We start from the raw sequence: 15,910 nt of genomic DNA, 5'->3' as shown, positions 1-15,910 counted from the left end.
CCAGGAATGGCACCAGGCATGGGAATGTGGAAACAGGACAGGAAATAATATGGGAACAGGAACTGGAGAGAGAATATGGGCTGGGGATTAGGAAGAGGGTCCGCTGTCAGAAATGGCAATGCAGGAACGGGACTGGGACTGGGAATATGGGAACAGGACAGGGAATAAAGCAATGGAAATCCAGGACCTGCAGCAGGACCGGAAAGATGAGAATGGGAAAAGGGCAGGGAATATGGGAGTAGGAATATGTGAATGGCAACCAGTCAGAGAACACAGGACAGGGAATGAGAGTGGGAATGGGATCTGGACTGGTATGGGAGCTGGATGGGACCAGGAGTGAGGTGACACAGGAATGGGCAGGGGGCAAGGGAAGCGACAGCAGTGACAGGGGGATCCTGGACATGCGACACCAGGAAAAGGGACGAGAGGACATGGGCACAGTTCCAAGGCAGGGGGTCCTTGATCAGCTGGCCCAGAACCTCCCCCAGGGTCTCCCAATGCAGCCAGGGCCACTTAGCCTGGGGAGCCCAAAGCCCTGGAAACCCCAAAGTTTCTGCCAGGAACCAACAACTCCCTCGCACCCAGTATTCCCCACATCCCCTGGAAGATCTCCCCATGTCCCCATCCACGTCTTTGAGGAACATTTTCTTTTTACCCCGATTTTGGGTGTTTTGATGGGATAAAGAGAAATGAAAAGAAAACGAAACCCATGGGGAGCTAGGAGGATGTGGAGCTCTCAGCAAAGTGTCTTCCCAACATGGATCACCGGCACCATGGATCACTGGGGCTCTGCCTACCAGGGGTCCCTGGGCCTCATCCAGTGTGTATCCTCCCCTGGGGGATGGAGCTGGAGCAGTGCACAAAGCTCTTCCAGCACTCATGGCAATTGCAGGACATCCTTTAGTGCTGGCTCCATTGATGTCGGGTCAAGTGAGAGCTCCTGGAGAAGATTTTCTCACAATGGGGACACTCGTAGGGCCTCTCCCCAGTGTGGATGCGCCGGTGCCTGACAAGGGTGGAGTTTTGCTTGAAGCCCATCCCACAGTTAGGGCAGCGGAAGGGCCTCTCATCCGTGTGACTTTGCTGGTGTCTGAGGAGATTGTAGCTGGTCTGAAACCTCTTCCCACACTGACCACACCTGTAGGGCCTCTCCCCTTTGTGGCTCCTCTTCTGGACAGTCAAGTCAGATTTCTGGCTCAAGCACTTCCCACACTCCCCACACTTGTAGGGCCAATCCCGTGTGTGGATTCTCCCGTAGCAGATAAACTTATGTCTCTGCCTCTTCTCACATTTTGAGCACTTGTGGGGCTTCTCCCCATCATGATGCTGCTCATGGACCCCCAGCTCTGAGCTCTGGCCGCATCTCTTGCTGAGTTCCCGGGCCAGGGTGAATCTTTCCTCCTCGGATCCCCGAGATCTGCATTTGCAGCCAGTCCTCATGCGGCATCTCCGGTGCTTTTCCTCCCTGTTGGATTCCTGCACCCTGGAGCCGCTCAACACAGCCTCTTCCATGAGGGTCTGCTGTGGGGATTTGTCCTCCCTGGGCTCCGTGCTCAGTTCCGTGTCTGGGAAAGGAAGGACGAGAAGAGGATGGGATTTGTCTCCGGGTCACAGGGAAGGGCAAGGAGATCCCCCAGGGCATCCGTGGCAGGATGGCGTTGGCATCGTGGTTGTCCTGCAGCCAGAGGCCAGGCTGGGCTTGGAGATGGAGCAGCAGAGAGGGAAAAAGGGCACTGACTTCCTCCTCACCTGCCTGCGGCCCCTGGGGATACTTGCTCTTCCTTGTGGCCTCCTCCTCCAGCGGTTCAAGGTTTGGGAAAGGGAAATCCTGGTTTGAGAAAAAGAAGAGCTGAGGGCGTTGGGTTTGATGGTGCTGCTGCCCAAGTGCAGCTGCAGAAGTCAGTGCCCCTTTCAGCCTCGGGGGTTCCGGACCCCGCTCATCTTCAGGCTCTGCCCGCCAGTACCACGAGAATGACCACCTTAGACGCCTTGAGATCCCTCTAGCCTCATCTCTGGCTCAACTCTGTGGTCCTGCATGATGAAAACATCCCCTGCCTCACAAAAAAGCAACAACAAAAAAAACCCTCCCGGAGATCCCCTCGATGGATTTTGGTCGAGCTCCCCCTCCCCGGTGACCTGCGCGCTCCGGGGATCGCGATGCTGCCGGAGCCGGGGGAGCTGCGGCCTCAGAGGGCGGGCGGGAGAACCGCGTGCTGCTGCTGCTGCTGCTGCTCCTCCTCTTCCTCCCGCTCCTCCTCTTCCTCCTCCTCTGGCTCACGTTTTCCCGATCCTCCTCTTCCAGCTGCTCCTGCGTTTCCTCTTCCTCCTCCTCTGTCCCTGCTCTTCCTCCCGCTCCTCCTCCGCTCCCAGCCCGGCCCAGCCGGTGTCGACACCCAAAAGCAGCCGCGCTCTGCCCTGGGGGGGTTCCAAAGCGGCCCGGCCTCGCCCGGCACCGGCAGCGATCCTGGGAGCAGCGGGAAGGAATTGCGAGCGCTTTCTGTCCCAGTCTGGCTCTTACTGGGAGCACTGGGATGGAACTGGGAGGAAACAGAGCCCGGACGCGGCTGCAGCCGGCGAAGGGCGGGAACAAATTTAAAGGCGTGGTTATGCAAATCTAGGAGCGAATAGCGCTCTGTGATTGGCGGGCGCGACAGCCCGGGAATTCCCGTCATAAGCGGCGAAAGGGAGAGATGGCGGCGGCGGCCGCGGAGAGGGGACGGGGAGCGCGAATGGGGACCGGGACTAGGAAGAACAATACGGGAATATGGGAACGGGACAGGGAAGATGGAAACAACGACCGCAGAGAGAATATGGGATGGGGATCAGAGTTCCAAAGCCTTGCAGTGAAACACATTTAGGGCTGCGAGCTCTGCAGCTGGGCCTCCCCTGGGCTGCTGCGGCCCAGGGCCCAAAGGCTGGAGCTGCAGCCTTGCTCCTGTGGCAAGAACAGGAGGCTCCTGCAGGCCCGTGTGCCCTGCATGGCCCCAGCAGCAGGGAGGGCTGTGAGGCACAGCGGGTGCTGGCAGGAGGGGCTGCTGTGGCCAGCTGGGGCCTGTGAGAAATGCCCAACGCCTTGTGCTGTGTGCAGCTGGGCAAGGGCAGCAGCAGGGCTGAAGGGTTCGTGTGCCACAGGCAGCCCGAGGTGGGGAGCCCTGAGGGCCCCATGGGAGAGGCGGCCCTGGGAATGGGGACAGGGAATGGGGACAGGGACCAAAAATACCGAACTGCAACTGGGAATGGGATAGCGAATATGAGACAGGGACTGATAATTTGACATGGAATACTGAACTTGGATGAGGAATGACACTGGGAATGGCACTGGGAATAGGGACAGGGATCGGTAATGGGGACTGGGACTGGGAATAGGACTGGAAATGCGAGAAATGGACTAGGAATGATACTGGTGATGGGGACAGGGACCAAGAACTGGACAGGGAATATGGGACTGGGACCACGAACAGGATTGGGAATGGAGAGAGGTACTGGGAATGGGACTGGGAATTGGATTGGAAATGGGGACAAGGACCAGGAATTGGAACTGGAAATGAGGACAGGGACTGGGAATTGGACTGGAAATATCAGACGAGGACTGAGGATGATACAAGGAATGGGGACAGGGACCAAGAACGACACCACGAATACCAGATTGGGACTGGGAATGGTGACAGGGACTGGGAATATGGGACAGGGATCTAGAATGGGAATAGGGACCAGGCATGGGACTGAGAATGGGGATAGTGTCCAAGAATGGGGATAGAGACTGTGAATGGGGTCAGGGACTGGGAATGCAGCCAGGAATGGGACCGGCAATGAGGACAGGAACCAGGAATTAAGACAAAAAGTGGGAATGGGACTGGAAATATGAGATGGAGACTGGGAATTATACTGGGGATGGAGAAAGGGACCTGGAATGGGACCAGGAACAGGAATATGGGAACAGCATAATGAACATGAACAGAGCAAGCGTAGAGATAATATGGGACGGGAATTAGGAAGGTGGGGCTGGGATCAGGAATACAGTAATGGGACTGGAAACAGGGGAACAGGAGAAGGAATACAGCAGTGGCAATGAGGGCCTGGCACAGGGCCAGGCAAAGAAACCAGGAATACAATAACAGGAACAGGGCAGGGAATATGGGACTGGAAATACAGGAATGGTAACCAGACAGAGAATACAGGACGGGGACAGGGAATGAGACTGGGAATGGGATCTGGAATAAGATGGGACCAGACCAGGACTGGGAGTGGGGTAACATGGGAACGTTAAGGGGGCAAAGGGAGTGAGAGTGTGGAGAGGAGCATACTGGACAGGGTACATCGGGAACTGGGACTGGGGGACATGGGGACAGTTCCAGGGTAGGGGGTCCTTGATCAGCTGCCCCAGAACTTCCCCCAGGGTCTCCCAGGACAGCCAGAACTGCTTGGCCGTGTGGCCTTTAGAGCCCAAATCTATGAGCAACACTCAAATTTGTGATAGGAACCCTGAACTTCCTCCCACTCAGCATCCCCCACATCCCCTGGAAGATCCCCTCATATCCCATTCCATGTCTTAGTTATACATCTTTATTTTTACCCTGATTTTGGGTGTTTTGAAAGAATAAAGAGAAAACAAAAGATAATCCAGGCCACAGGGAGCTAGGAGGATGTGGAGCCCCCAGCTAGGTGTGTACCCAACACAGATCACCAGGGCTCTCCCCTCCAGGCGTCAGTGGGAATCATCCAGTGTAGATCCTCCCATGGGGGATGGAGCTGGAGCAGCGAATGAAGCTCTTTCTGCACTGGGGGCACTTGCAGGGCTTCTCTCTGTTGGTGTTGGGTCAAGTGAGAGCTCTTGGAAAACCTTTTCCCACACTGGGGACACTCGTAGGGCCTCTCCCCGGTGTGGATGCGCCGGTGGGTGACGAGGTGGGAGTTGTACTTGAAGCCCTTCCCACAGACGGGGCAGCGGAAGGGCCTCTCATCCGTGTGAATCCGCTGGTGCAGGAGGAGACTTGAGCTGCTCTGAAACCTCTTCTTGCATTGGTCACACTTGTAGGGTCTCTCCCCTGTGTGGCTCCTCTGGTGGATAATTAGGTGGGGGCTCTGGTTGAAGCTCTTCCCACACTCCTCACACTTGTAGGGCCGTTCCCCTGTGTGACTCCTCTGGTGGACGATCAAGGCAGAGCTATCGTTGAAGCTCTTCCCACACTCGGGACACTCATAGGGCCTCTCCCCGGTGTGGATGCGCCGGTGCCTGGTGAGGTGGGAGTTTCGCTGGAAGCCCATCCCGCAGTCAGGGCAGCGGAAGGGCCTCTCATCCGTGTGAGTCCGCTGGTGCTTGAGGAGATTTGAGCTGCTCTGAAACCTCTTCTTGCATTGGTCACACTCGTAGGGCCTCTCCCTGGTGTGGCTTCTCTGGTGGCGGGTCAGGTGAGGTCTCTGGCTGAAGCTCTTCCCACACTCCTCACAATTGTAGGGCTGTTCTCCTGTGTGGCTCCTCTGGTGGATAATTAGGTTCTGGCTGTGTCTGAAGCTCTTCCCACACTGGGGACACTCGTAGGGCTTCTCCCCGGTGTGGATGTCTGGGAATACACAAGACAGAGAGTCAAACAGACTTGATTAGCATATCTGGTTTGATAACCAAGATGCCATGGCAGGAACAAACAGAACTGTGAAAATTACAGGAGATGGGATTACACCTGCTTACGGGAAGAGAGAAGATTCAATCAACTTCTGCAAGCAAAGAGTTGTTGTAAAATGCATGAGTTTTCTGTGTGATTTTTAACCTGATTATTGTAGTAGAAATGATTAACCTGTCTGAAATAGTATATAAGCTTTTGGAAAACCTGAGTAAAATCGAATTCTGATCACCGAATCAGTCTTCCCGTCTCTCATCAATCGCCAATATGGATGCGCCGGTGCTTGCTGAGGGCAGAGCTGTCCCTGAAGTCCATCCCACAGTCATGGCAACGGAAGGGCTTCTCATCTCTGTGAATCCGCCGGTGCACGAGGAGATGGGAGCTGGCGGTAAACCTCTTCTTGCATTGTTCACACTCGTAGGGCTTCTCCTTCGTGTGGATCCTCTGGTGGACACTTAGGCCAGAGCTAAAACTGAAGCTCTTCCCACACTCCCCACACTCATAGGGCCGTTCCCCCGTGTGGATCCTCTGGTGTTTGATCAGATCGGATCTCCACCTGAAGCTCTTCTTGCATTTTGAGCACTTGTGGGGCTTCTCCCCATCCTGAGACTTGTCAGGGGCCCTCAGCTCTGAGCTCCGGCCAGCTCCCCTGCCCAGAGTAGATCTTTCCTCCTCGGATCCCCGAGATCTGCGTTTGCAGCTCATCCTTGTGCGGGATCTCCGAGGCTTTTCCTTCCCATTGGATTCCTGCACCCTGGAGCCGCTCACAGCGGCCTCTTCCATGAGGTTCTGCTGTGGGGATTTGTCCTCCCTGGGCTCTGTGCTCAGTTCCATGTCTGGGGGAGGAAGGACAAGGAAAGGATGGGATTTGCCTCTGTGCCAGAGGGAAGGAGAAGGAAATCCCCCCAGTTCATCCCCGGCAGGACGGCATCAGCAATGGGGTTGTCCTGCAGCTGGGGGCACGGCTGGGCTGGGAGATGGAGCAACAGAGAGGGGCAAAGGGGCACTGACTTCCTCCTCACCTGCCTGCGGCTCCCGGGACATCTTCCTCTTCCTCCTGGCCTCCTCCTCCTCTTGCGGGCCGAGGGGTTATCCTGCTTTGGGAGGAAAACAAGGGCTGAGCGCGTTGGGTTTGATGGTGCCGCTGCCCAAGCGCAGCTGCAGAAGTCAGCGCCCCTTTCAGCCCTGGGGGGCCCGGACCCCGCTCATCTCCGGGCTCTGCCCGCCGGTACCGGGCGATCGCCACGTGGGACCCGCCAAGATCCCTCCAGGGCCATCTCTGGTTCGGCTTTGGGGTCCTGCAAGATCCAAACAATCCCTGCCCCGCACAAAAAACTCCTGGAGACCCCTGCGATGGATTTGGGGTGAGCTGCCCCTCCCCGCTCACCTGCGGGTTCCTGGACTGGGAATAAGTACAGGGATTGGGAATGGAATGGGGAATCTAAGCAGGGAGTGGGAATGGGGATAGGGAACAGGAATGGGACCAGGAATGGGGATAGGGACCCGGAATGGGACCGGGAAAGGGGACAGGACTGGGAAGGGGATAGGAACGAGGAATGGGGACAGGGATGCGTAATGGGAACTGGGACTGGGAATAGGGACAGGGATTGGTAATGGGGACAGGGATCAGGAATGGGGACAGGGCTCAGGAATGAGGACAGGGATCAGGAATGGAACCGTGAACACAGAACGGGGTTTGGGAAATGGGACTGGGAATAGGGACAGTGGCTGGCAATGGGACTGGCAGTAGGGGACAGAACTGGGAATGGGACTGGGAATACGGGACAAGGACTGGGGATAATACTGGGAATGGGGACAGGGAGCAAGAATTGGATCTGGCATACCAGACTGGGACTGGGACAGGGAATATGGGACTGAGACCAGGAATGGGACCTGGAGTGGAGAGAGAGACCAGGAATGGGACAGGGAATCGGGACAGGGCCTAGGGATGGGCACTGGGACCGGGACTGGAGACAGGAACAAAGAATGGGGACAGGGACAGGGACCAGGAATGAGGACAGGGAATGGAGATGGGGATTTGGAATGGGACCTGGAATGGGGACAGGGACCAGTGTCCTTGTTTTGTGCAAATTTGTGAGGAAACCTCTGAATGGGTCCCTCTGGAAAGCAAACCCAAGCAGCCCCTCCCCCAACTGGTCCAGGAAAAAAATTCTTTTGAGAAAAGGAGAAAAAACTGTTTATTCAACAATCAAAGTGCCCACAAGCACAAAAAGAATGAACAATATCAGACAACAGAACCTCTTGCTGTTGTTTAAGAGAGATTCCAAAATTGAGAAAGTCTTTGCCATGGGTGGCAGCTCAGGTTGTCCACTCTCTTATCAGTCCCTCTAGGGCTGGAAAATGCCGTCCTGGGCCCCAGTGGGTCACAGGTGTGAGCTCTGAGTGTTTCTCTGGGTTTTCAGTCCAGAACAGGTTGAAAGAGTTGCAAGAAAAAGAAAACAGTCCAGGGAAATTCTGTGGCTCAGCTTGCTAAAAGCCACTTAAAAACAAAGGAGAGCTCTCTCTGTCTCTCGCTGTCCATCCACAGACAACACAGTCCAGGAGCAGAATGCAGAGGAGTGAGTGAAGTTTTTACAAACAAACCCTGCACTTCTTCTTCCACCCCCTTCACTCTTGGAACCAGTCTTAAAGGTGTAGAGCTTAATATCCAGCAAAACAGACAATTAGAGATAGAAGCATCACAAAGTCACCCCAGGACACAGTGGCAGTGACAGTGACAATGACAATTGCAGTACCACTCTGTGTCCCCAGGTCACGTTTGACTACTGCATTCACAGGGGGTGATCTCGGATCAGCCTGGCCACCCATGTGGCCCTCTGGAAGTGCTGCCACCCCTCGCTGCCCATCAGAGGTGACAGTGGGTGCCAATGGGTGCCCATGGGTGCCAATGGGTAACAGTGAGCTGTGGGGGTGTCACCTGGAAGTGCTGCCACCCCTCGCTGCCCAGTAGAGGTGACACTGGGTGATAACAGATGACAGTGGGCGACGGGGCAAGGGGACAGGGTGCTGGGGAGCATAATGACAGGAGTGCAGGGGGACAGACTGCCAGGAAGACAGAGTGACACGGTGGCAGGGGGACAGGATGACACAGCGAAAGATGCCTCACCACCCTCATGCCATGGACACAGGTGAGACCGGAGGTGTTTCCGACACGCCCCGACTGTGCTTCCTTTCCCCTCCCCCAGCTCCTCTAACTGCTTGGGGACACCCCTGACACCCCCTTTGTCCCCCTGGGGTGCCCCTCTGTGGGAGGCACAGTGGCACTACAGGCCCCCCTCTCTGTGCTATCCCCGAGGTGGCACCTGTGCTTTTTGTCACCACCACCCACCAATTTGTCACCTGCGCCCCAGAGCAGGAGTTTGCCCACATCCTACAGTAGGGGGTGGGTGACAACATTTTTGGGGTCACACCTGGCCACTTCCATCCCTCTGCATTCCCCTGAGGATGCTGCATGACCCTGCACCCTCTGCACTGCTGTGGCTCCAGCATCCCCCAAGGAGACCTTGGGGACTCTCCCTGTGTGCTGGCCCTGGTCCTCTGTGGTACCTCCACTGCTGCACCCATGCTCAGCCCCAGTTCCTGTTGTGGCTTCCCGATGTGACCAGGCAGCAGTTTTAGTCACACTCTCATCTCTTCTTCCACCACCACATCCTCCTCCTCCTCTTCCTCCTCCTCCTCTGGTGAGGCTGCTTTTCCCACTAGGGACACACCGGTGACAGCAGGGGGACATCACGGGTTACTTATTGAAGGGATTGTGGGATCACGGTGGCTCCTGGAGTCCCTCTGAAATGGCAGGTGGGGGACCCAGGATGTTGCAGGTGTCAGTTTGGGGGATAGGTGCTCATTTGTGGGAAGGTTGGGGTCTCCAGGATGGCTCCTGAAGTCCCCTCCCAACACCACAAGGTCACCCCCCCAGCCTGTGCCTCAGTTTCCCCCTTGCTCTGCAGGGACCATCCTGATTCAATGTTTTGGAATGGAGTTTATTTTGGAGGGTTTTTGGGGTTGTTACTGGTGCGATGGGCTGGTGGGCCAGTGGGTTGGGCCATGGTGGTGCCAGGCTTGTGGTCATCTGGGCTGAGGGCTGGCCAGGCTGGGGGGCTGCAGGGCCAGGGCCCATCCAGATCAGAGTCAAGCTGGGATCCATTCTCTGGTGTCCATCTGGACCAGTGTCCACCAGATGGGATCGGTGGTTCTGGTGTCCATCTGTCCCCCATCTCCTGACCCCGTCCATCCCAGGCTCTCCAGCTGAGACCGCTCCTCACTTTGGAATGGACAAGACCCACGGTCAGTCCCAACATGACCCCAAACCCCCTCCCATCAACCCCACCAGGTCACCCACCCTGAGCCCCAGTGCCACTGGTGTTCTCTGGAAGCCAGGAGAGCTCTCCTGGAAGAGGAGATCCACAGTTCCAGGCGAGGGACTTGAGGGCATCCAGGACGTCGAGAACTGAGTCTATGTGGTGTGGGGAGACAGCTGGGGACACAGCTGGGGACATGCCTGGGGGGACGGGGCAGGGAGGATGAGGGGTCTTAAGGAGTGAGGATGGGACTGGAGGACAAGCAATGCAGCCAAAAATGTGCCAAATGTAAGAGAAGGTCACTCAAAACTGGAGAAAAGATGGAAAAGAAGGAAATGACTCAAAATAGAGAGGAAATGACTCAAAATAGAGAGTAAAAGATACAAAACAGGGAAAAGAGACTCAAAACAGGCTGAAAAGATCCAAAATGGGGGAAGAAGAAGCCAAAATCAGAGGACAAAGGTTGTCATGGGATGTCATTGTGTGTCCCAGGGTGTTGTGGCATTTCCATACCTGTGCCGGGACGGGCGCAGACGCTCGGCACCAGAAGCAGCCACAGGAACATCCTGAGGGACACGGTGACATCCTGTAGGACACAGGGAAACCCTGCAGGACACAGGGAATCCCTGCAGGACACAGGGAATCCCTGCAGGACATGGGTCCGGAACCTCGGCGACTTTGGCCCCACCGAGGGCGGCGGACAGGAACATGGGAGGAGGGACGGGGACACACGGAAGGGGACAAGGACACATAAGGGAGATGGTGACAGGAAGACAGAGCAAGACAGGGACACACGGAGGGGATGGGAACACAGAGTAGGGGAGACAGGGAGACATGGGGAGGGGCTGGGGACATACGGAGGGGAGGGGACACGATGTCACCAGGACACACGTTAAGGGAAAATGTCACCACACCTGTGAGGATGCTTCCACCAGGATGGTTCTGATCACACCCAGCGTGGGGCCATGTGGCCCTCTGGGTGACACTGACCATTGCCCTGTCCCCAGAGGTGGTTGGGGTGAGCCCAGTGGCCCTGGGACAGCCTGGTGGCTGTCACTCCCTTCTGTTCCCAGATGTTCCCAGCTGAACAAGTTCGGTGTCCTGCCCTGGTGGGGGGTGACATTTGGCTGGGACACCACTGTGGTGACAGTGGGGACGAGCTGGCAACAACTGCATCAGGCAGCACTTCCCCAGGGCTGAGATCAAGGTGCTGGTGGCACTGTTCTGGCACACTGTGCTGGCATTGATGCTGTCCCAGTTCATGTCCCCATGCATGTCCCCAATGTCCCCAACCATGTCCATGTTCACCCATGATCCCATCCTTGTTTGCATCCCCATCCCTGTCCCCCTTGGCCTCTCATGGCCTCACCCATGTCATTGTCCCCCACGTCCCCATCCATGCCTTAGTTCAACATCTTTATTTTTATACCAGTTTAAAGGCTTTCAAAAAGATGAACAGAAACCTTTTTGTTTCAAGGCCAAAACAAAAGGATTTATATTTCCCTGCAGGTTGAGCATCCACATGCTTGGGTGGGTGGGAAGAACCTTTTTTACAGCGTTTCCACACTAATTTGGAGGGTCTCCAAAATTGTGGGTTTAGACCTAGTCTGTCCTCATTTGATGTGGAAGATGCCCATGAGCCAGAGAGAATTGAAACAATGGACTAATGTTGGAGACCTCAAGGCCATGCAGCATTGCTTGATGCCACCAGAGGACACAAAAAGTGAGATTTTTCTGGGGTCAGAAGTCGACAAATGCACTCTCCACAAAGGATTTCTAATGTTGGTCTGTTAATGTGTCCAAGTGCCCAAGGGGACCCAACAGGATGTGGAGCCTCCAGCCAGGTGTCTTCCCAACACGGATCACAGGCACCACGGATCACCGTGGCTCTGCCCACCGGGGGTCACTGGGGATCATCCTGGGGGGATCCTCCCATGGGGATGGAGCTGGAGCAGTGCACGAAGCTCTTCCTGCACTTGGGATACTCGCAGGGCTTCCCTCAGTGCTGGCTCCGTTGGTGTTGGGTCAAAGTTGACCTGCATGAGAAGCTCTTCCCACACTGGGGACACTCATGGGGCCTCTCCCCAGTGTGGATGCGCCGGTGGCTGATGAGGGTGGAGTTTTGTATAAAGCCCTTCCCACAGTTGGGGCAGCGGAAGGGCCTCTCATCCGTGTGAATCCTCTGGTGCATGAGGAGATTGGTGCTGGTCTGAAACCTCTTCCTGCATTTATCGCACTCGTATGGCCGTTCCCCCGTGTGGATCTTCTGGTGCGCAATCAGGTGGGATCTCGACATGAATCTCTTCCCACACTCCCCACATTCATAGGGCCGTTCCCCAGTGTGGCTCCTTTGGTGGACAATCAGTTCAGAGCTTGATCTCAAGGTCTTCCCACACTCCCCACACTCATAGGAACATTCCTTGTAGGCTGTAGAGCCCTTGTGGCTCCTCTGGTGCCAGAGCAGGTGGCACCTCCGGGTGAAGCTCTTCCCACACTCCCCACACTCATAGGGTCGTTCCCCAGTGTGGCTCCTCTGGTGAATGATCAGTTCAGAGCTTGTCTTGTAGCTCTTCCTACACTCCCCACACTCATAGGGCCGTTCTCCCGTGTGTCTCCTCTGGTGGGCAGTCAGGGTGGAGCTCTGGGTGAAGCTCTTCCCACACTCCCCACACTCGTAGGGCCTCTCCCCGGTGTGGATGCGCCGGTGGGTGATGAGGGCAAAATTGTACTTGAAGCCCATCCCACAGTCGGGGCAGCGGAAGGGCCTCTCATCCCTGTGAATCCTGTAATGCCTGAGGAGACAGGTGCTGCTCTGAAACCTCTTCCTACATTTATCACACTCAAAGGGCATCTCCAGAGTGTGGCTGACCTGGTGGCGGATCAGGGAGGATCTGTGGCTGAAGCTCTTCCCACATTTTGAGCACTTGTGGGGCTTCTCCCCATCCTGCAGCTGCTCAGGGACCTCCAGCTCTGAGCTCCGGCCACCTCCGCGGCCCAGGGTAGATCTTTCCTCCTCAGATGCTCGAGATCTGCTTTTGCAGCCCCTCCTCGTGCGGGATCTCCGAGGCTTTTCCTCCCCATTCAATTCCTGCGTCGTGGGGCCACTCACAACGGCCTCTTCCATGAGGTTCTGCCGTAAGGATTTCTCCTCGCTGGCCTCGGTGCTCAGCTCCATATCTGGGGGAGGAAGGACAAGGAGAGGATGGGATTTGCCTCCGTGCTACAGCAAAGGGGAAGGAGATCCCGCAGTGCATCCCCGGCAAGACGGCGTCGGCAGCGGGGTTGTCCTGCAGCCGGGGCCAGGCTGGGCTGGGAGATGGAGCTGGAGGGAGGGGAAAGGGGCACTGACTTCCTCCTCACCTGCTTGGGGCTCCTGCAATATCTTCCTCTTCCTCGGGGCCCCCTCCTCCTTCATCGAGCCCAGGTCTGGGAATATGAAATCCTCTTTTGGGGGGGAAAACAAGGGCTGAGCACGTTGGTTTAGCTGGTGCCGCTGCCCAAGTGCAGCTGCAGAAGTCAGCGCCCCTTTCAGCCTCGGCGGCCCCGGACCCCGCTCATATCAGGGCTCCCCCACTCCTCTATTCTGGCCGTTTCCCCCTGCTCTGGTATCGCCCCTTTGCGTTCCCCCTGCTCCGGGGCTGCCGCGTTCCGCCCCGGCTCTCCTCAAACCCGATATCGCCGCTCTGCCCGCCGGTACCGGGCGATCGCCACGTGGGAACCCCCGAAATCCCTCCAGGGCCATTTCCGGCTCGACTTTGGGGTCCTGCAAATTTGAAAAATCTGCGGACCCCTACAAGAGCCTCCCGGAGGTCCCCCCCCTTTCTGCCCATGGATTTCGGGCGACCTGTCCCTCCCCGCTGACCTGCGGGTTCCGGGGCGGCGATGCTGCGGGAGCCGGGGGAGCGGCGGCCTGAGGGGGCAGCCGAGGGAACCGCGGGCTCTTGCTGCTGCTGCTGCTGCTCCTCCGGCTCCTCCTCTTCCTTTTCCACCTCCTTTGTCGATCCTGTTCATTCTCCTCCTCTTCCTCCCGCTCCTTCCTTTCCTTCTCCTCCTCCTCCCGCTCCTCCTCCTCCCCAAGCCTAGAGCGGGAGGTGCCGACACCCAAAAGCAGCCGCGCTCTGCCCTGGGGAGAATTCCAAAGGGACTGCGCCACGCGCGGCACTGAGAGCGATATTGAGAGCGCCGGGAGCGATCCTGAGAGAAGCGAGAAGGATTTGGAGGCGCTTTCCCTCCCAGTCTGGCTCTTACTGGGAGCACTGGGAGGGAGCTGGGAGCAAACAGCGCCCGGAGGCGGCTGCAGCCGGCGCTGGGCGGGGCCAAGGCAGAGGGCGTGGTTATGCAAATCGAGGAGCGATCGCGCGCTGTGATTGGTGGGCGGGAGAGGCGCGGGGTTTCTTCGGGCCGGTGAGGGCCCGGGCAGGGCCGGAGCGATGGCGGCGGCGTCCGGTGACAGCGGACGGGGAGCGGGATTGGGGACAGGAATGGTGGCAGGGACTGGCAATGGGGACCGGGAATCGGGACAGAGGGCGGTAGTACGGGACCGAGAACAAGAATGGGACCGCAAATACGGGACTGGAGCCGGGAATGTGGCCAAAGACTGTGAATGCGACCGGGAATTGGGGACGGGGACTGGGAATCGTGGCAGCAATGGGGACAGGGATCGGGAATGAGAGCGCGAATGGGCTCTGGCACCGGGAATGCGGGACACGATCGGGTATGGGGACCGGGACTGGGAGTGGGACAGAGAATGGGGACAGGACTAGGAATAGGGACAGGGGCCGAGAATGGGAGCAGGACCGGGAGAGGGATTCAAAATACGAGAAAGGGACTTGGAATGAGACCGGGAATGAGGACAGGGATTAGGAGTGGGACCAAAAATCTGGGCCTGGGACAGGGAATACGTGAGTAGGAGCAGGAATGGGAGTGGGGATGGGGGTAGTGACCGGCAATGGCTCTGGGAACGGGAACACGGGAACAGGACAGGGAAGATGGAAACAGCGACCACAGAGAGAATATGGGATGGGGATCCGAGTTCCAAAGTGCTCCATTAAACACATTTGGGGCTGCGAGCTCTGCAGCTGGGCCTCCCCTGGGCTGCTGCGGCCCAGGGCCCAAAGGCTGGAGCTGCAGCCTTGCTCCTGTGGCAAGAACAGGAGGCTCCTGCAGGCCCGTGTGCCCTGCATGGCCCCAGCAGCAGGGAGGGCTGTGAGGCACAGCGGGTGCTGGCAGGAGGGGCTGCTGTGGCCAGCTGGGGCCTGTGAGAAATGCCCAAAGCCTTGTGCTGTGTGCAGCTGGGCAAGGGCAGCAGCAGGGCTGAAGGGTTCATGTGCCACAGGCAGGCCGAGCTGGGGAGCCCTGAGGGCCCCATGGGAGAGGCGGGAATGGGGAATGGCACCAGGAATAGGGAGAGAGGCGGGAATGGGGAATGGGGACAGGGGCCGGGAATCGGAACAGGGATCGGGAATACAGGATTGGAAATATGAGACAGGGATTGGGAATGATAACGTGAGTGGGGATAGGGACCAAGAATGGGACCAAAAATAGCAGACTGAGACTGGGAATGGCACAGGGAATACAAGACAGGGACTGAGAATGTGACATGGAATACAGAACTGGGACGAGGAATGGCACTGGGAATGGTACTCGGAATGGGGACAGGGATCGGTAATGGGGACGGGGACCGGGAACAGGACTTGAAATGTGAGATGGGGACTGGGAATGATACTAGTAATGGGGACAGGGACTAAGAATTGGACAGGGAATATGGGACTGGGACAAGAAATGGGATCAGGAATGGAGAGAGGCAATCGGATTGGGAATGGGATTGGAAATGAGGACAGGGACTGGGAATGGGACTGGAAATATGACACAGGGACTGAGAATGATACAAGGAATGGAGACAGGGACCAAGAATGAGACCCGGAATACCGGACAGGGACTGGGAATGGTGACAGGGACTGGGAATATGGGACA

The 15,910-nt window shown here is 57.1% G+C and overlaps 1 protein-coding gene and 1 pseudogene across 1 annotated transcript; both read right to left on the bottom strand.

Moving 5' to 3' along the window:
- Window positions 1-15,910, bottom strand: part of LOC134563112 (zinc finger protein 345-like) — a 147,136-nt pseudogene that overhangs the window by 29,034 nt on the left and 102,192 nt on the right.
- On the bottom strand, window positions 4,548-14,857 carry LOC134563111 (zinc finger protein 271-like). The gene is made up of 5 exons (XM_063420913.1): window positions 13,800-14,857; window positions 13,298-13,363; window positions 11,974-13,114; window positions 5,894-6,168; window positions 4,548-5,561 (listed from the first exon to the last, which is right to left on the bottom strand). The coding sequence occupies exons 2-5, from the start codon at window positions 13,350-13,352 to the stop codon at window positions 4,681-4,683; spliced, it is 2,352 nt and encodes a 783-aa protein (XP_063276983.1). The 5' UTR covers window positions 13,353-13,363; window positions 13,800-14,857; the 3' UTR covers window positions 4,548-4,680.

Source organism: Prinia subflava, chromosome 33 (genome assembly GCF_021018805.1).
Source record: "Prinia subflava isolate CZ2003 ecotype Zambia chromosome 33, Cam_Psub_1.2, whole genome shotgun sequence".
In the NCBI taxonomy this organism is placed as follows: domain Eukaryota; kingdom Metazoa; phylum Chordata; class Aves; order Passeriformes; family Cisticolidae; genus Prinia; species Prinia subflava.
This window is presented reverse-complemented; position numbering and strand designations above follow the sequence as displayed.

What these genes read in the sequence shown, in the direction of transcription:
- LOC134563111 (XM_063420913.1), bottom strand. Translation starts at nt 13,352, where the DNA reads ATGAAGGAGGAGGGGGCCCCGAGGAAGAGGAAGATATTGCAGGAGCCC. An exon ending in ATTGCAGGAGCCCCAAGCAG is followed by an intron (nt 13,115 to 13,297) that starts GTGAGGAGGAAG and finishes TTCCTCCCCCAG; the next exon opens with ATATGGAGCTGAGCACCGAG. An exon ending in GGGAAGAGCTTCTCATGCAG is followed by an intron (nt 6,169 to 11,973) that starts GTCAACTTTGAC and finishes CTTCAGGTGGAG; the next exon opens with ATCCGATCTGATCAAACACC.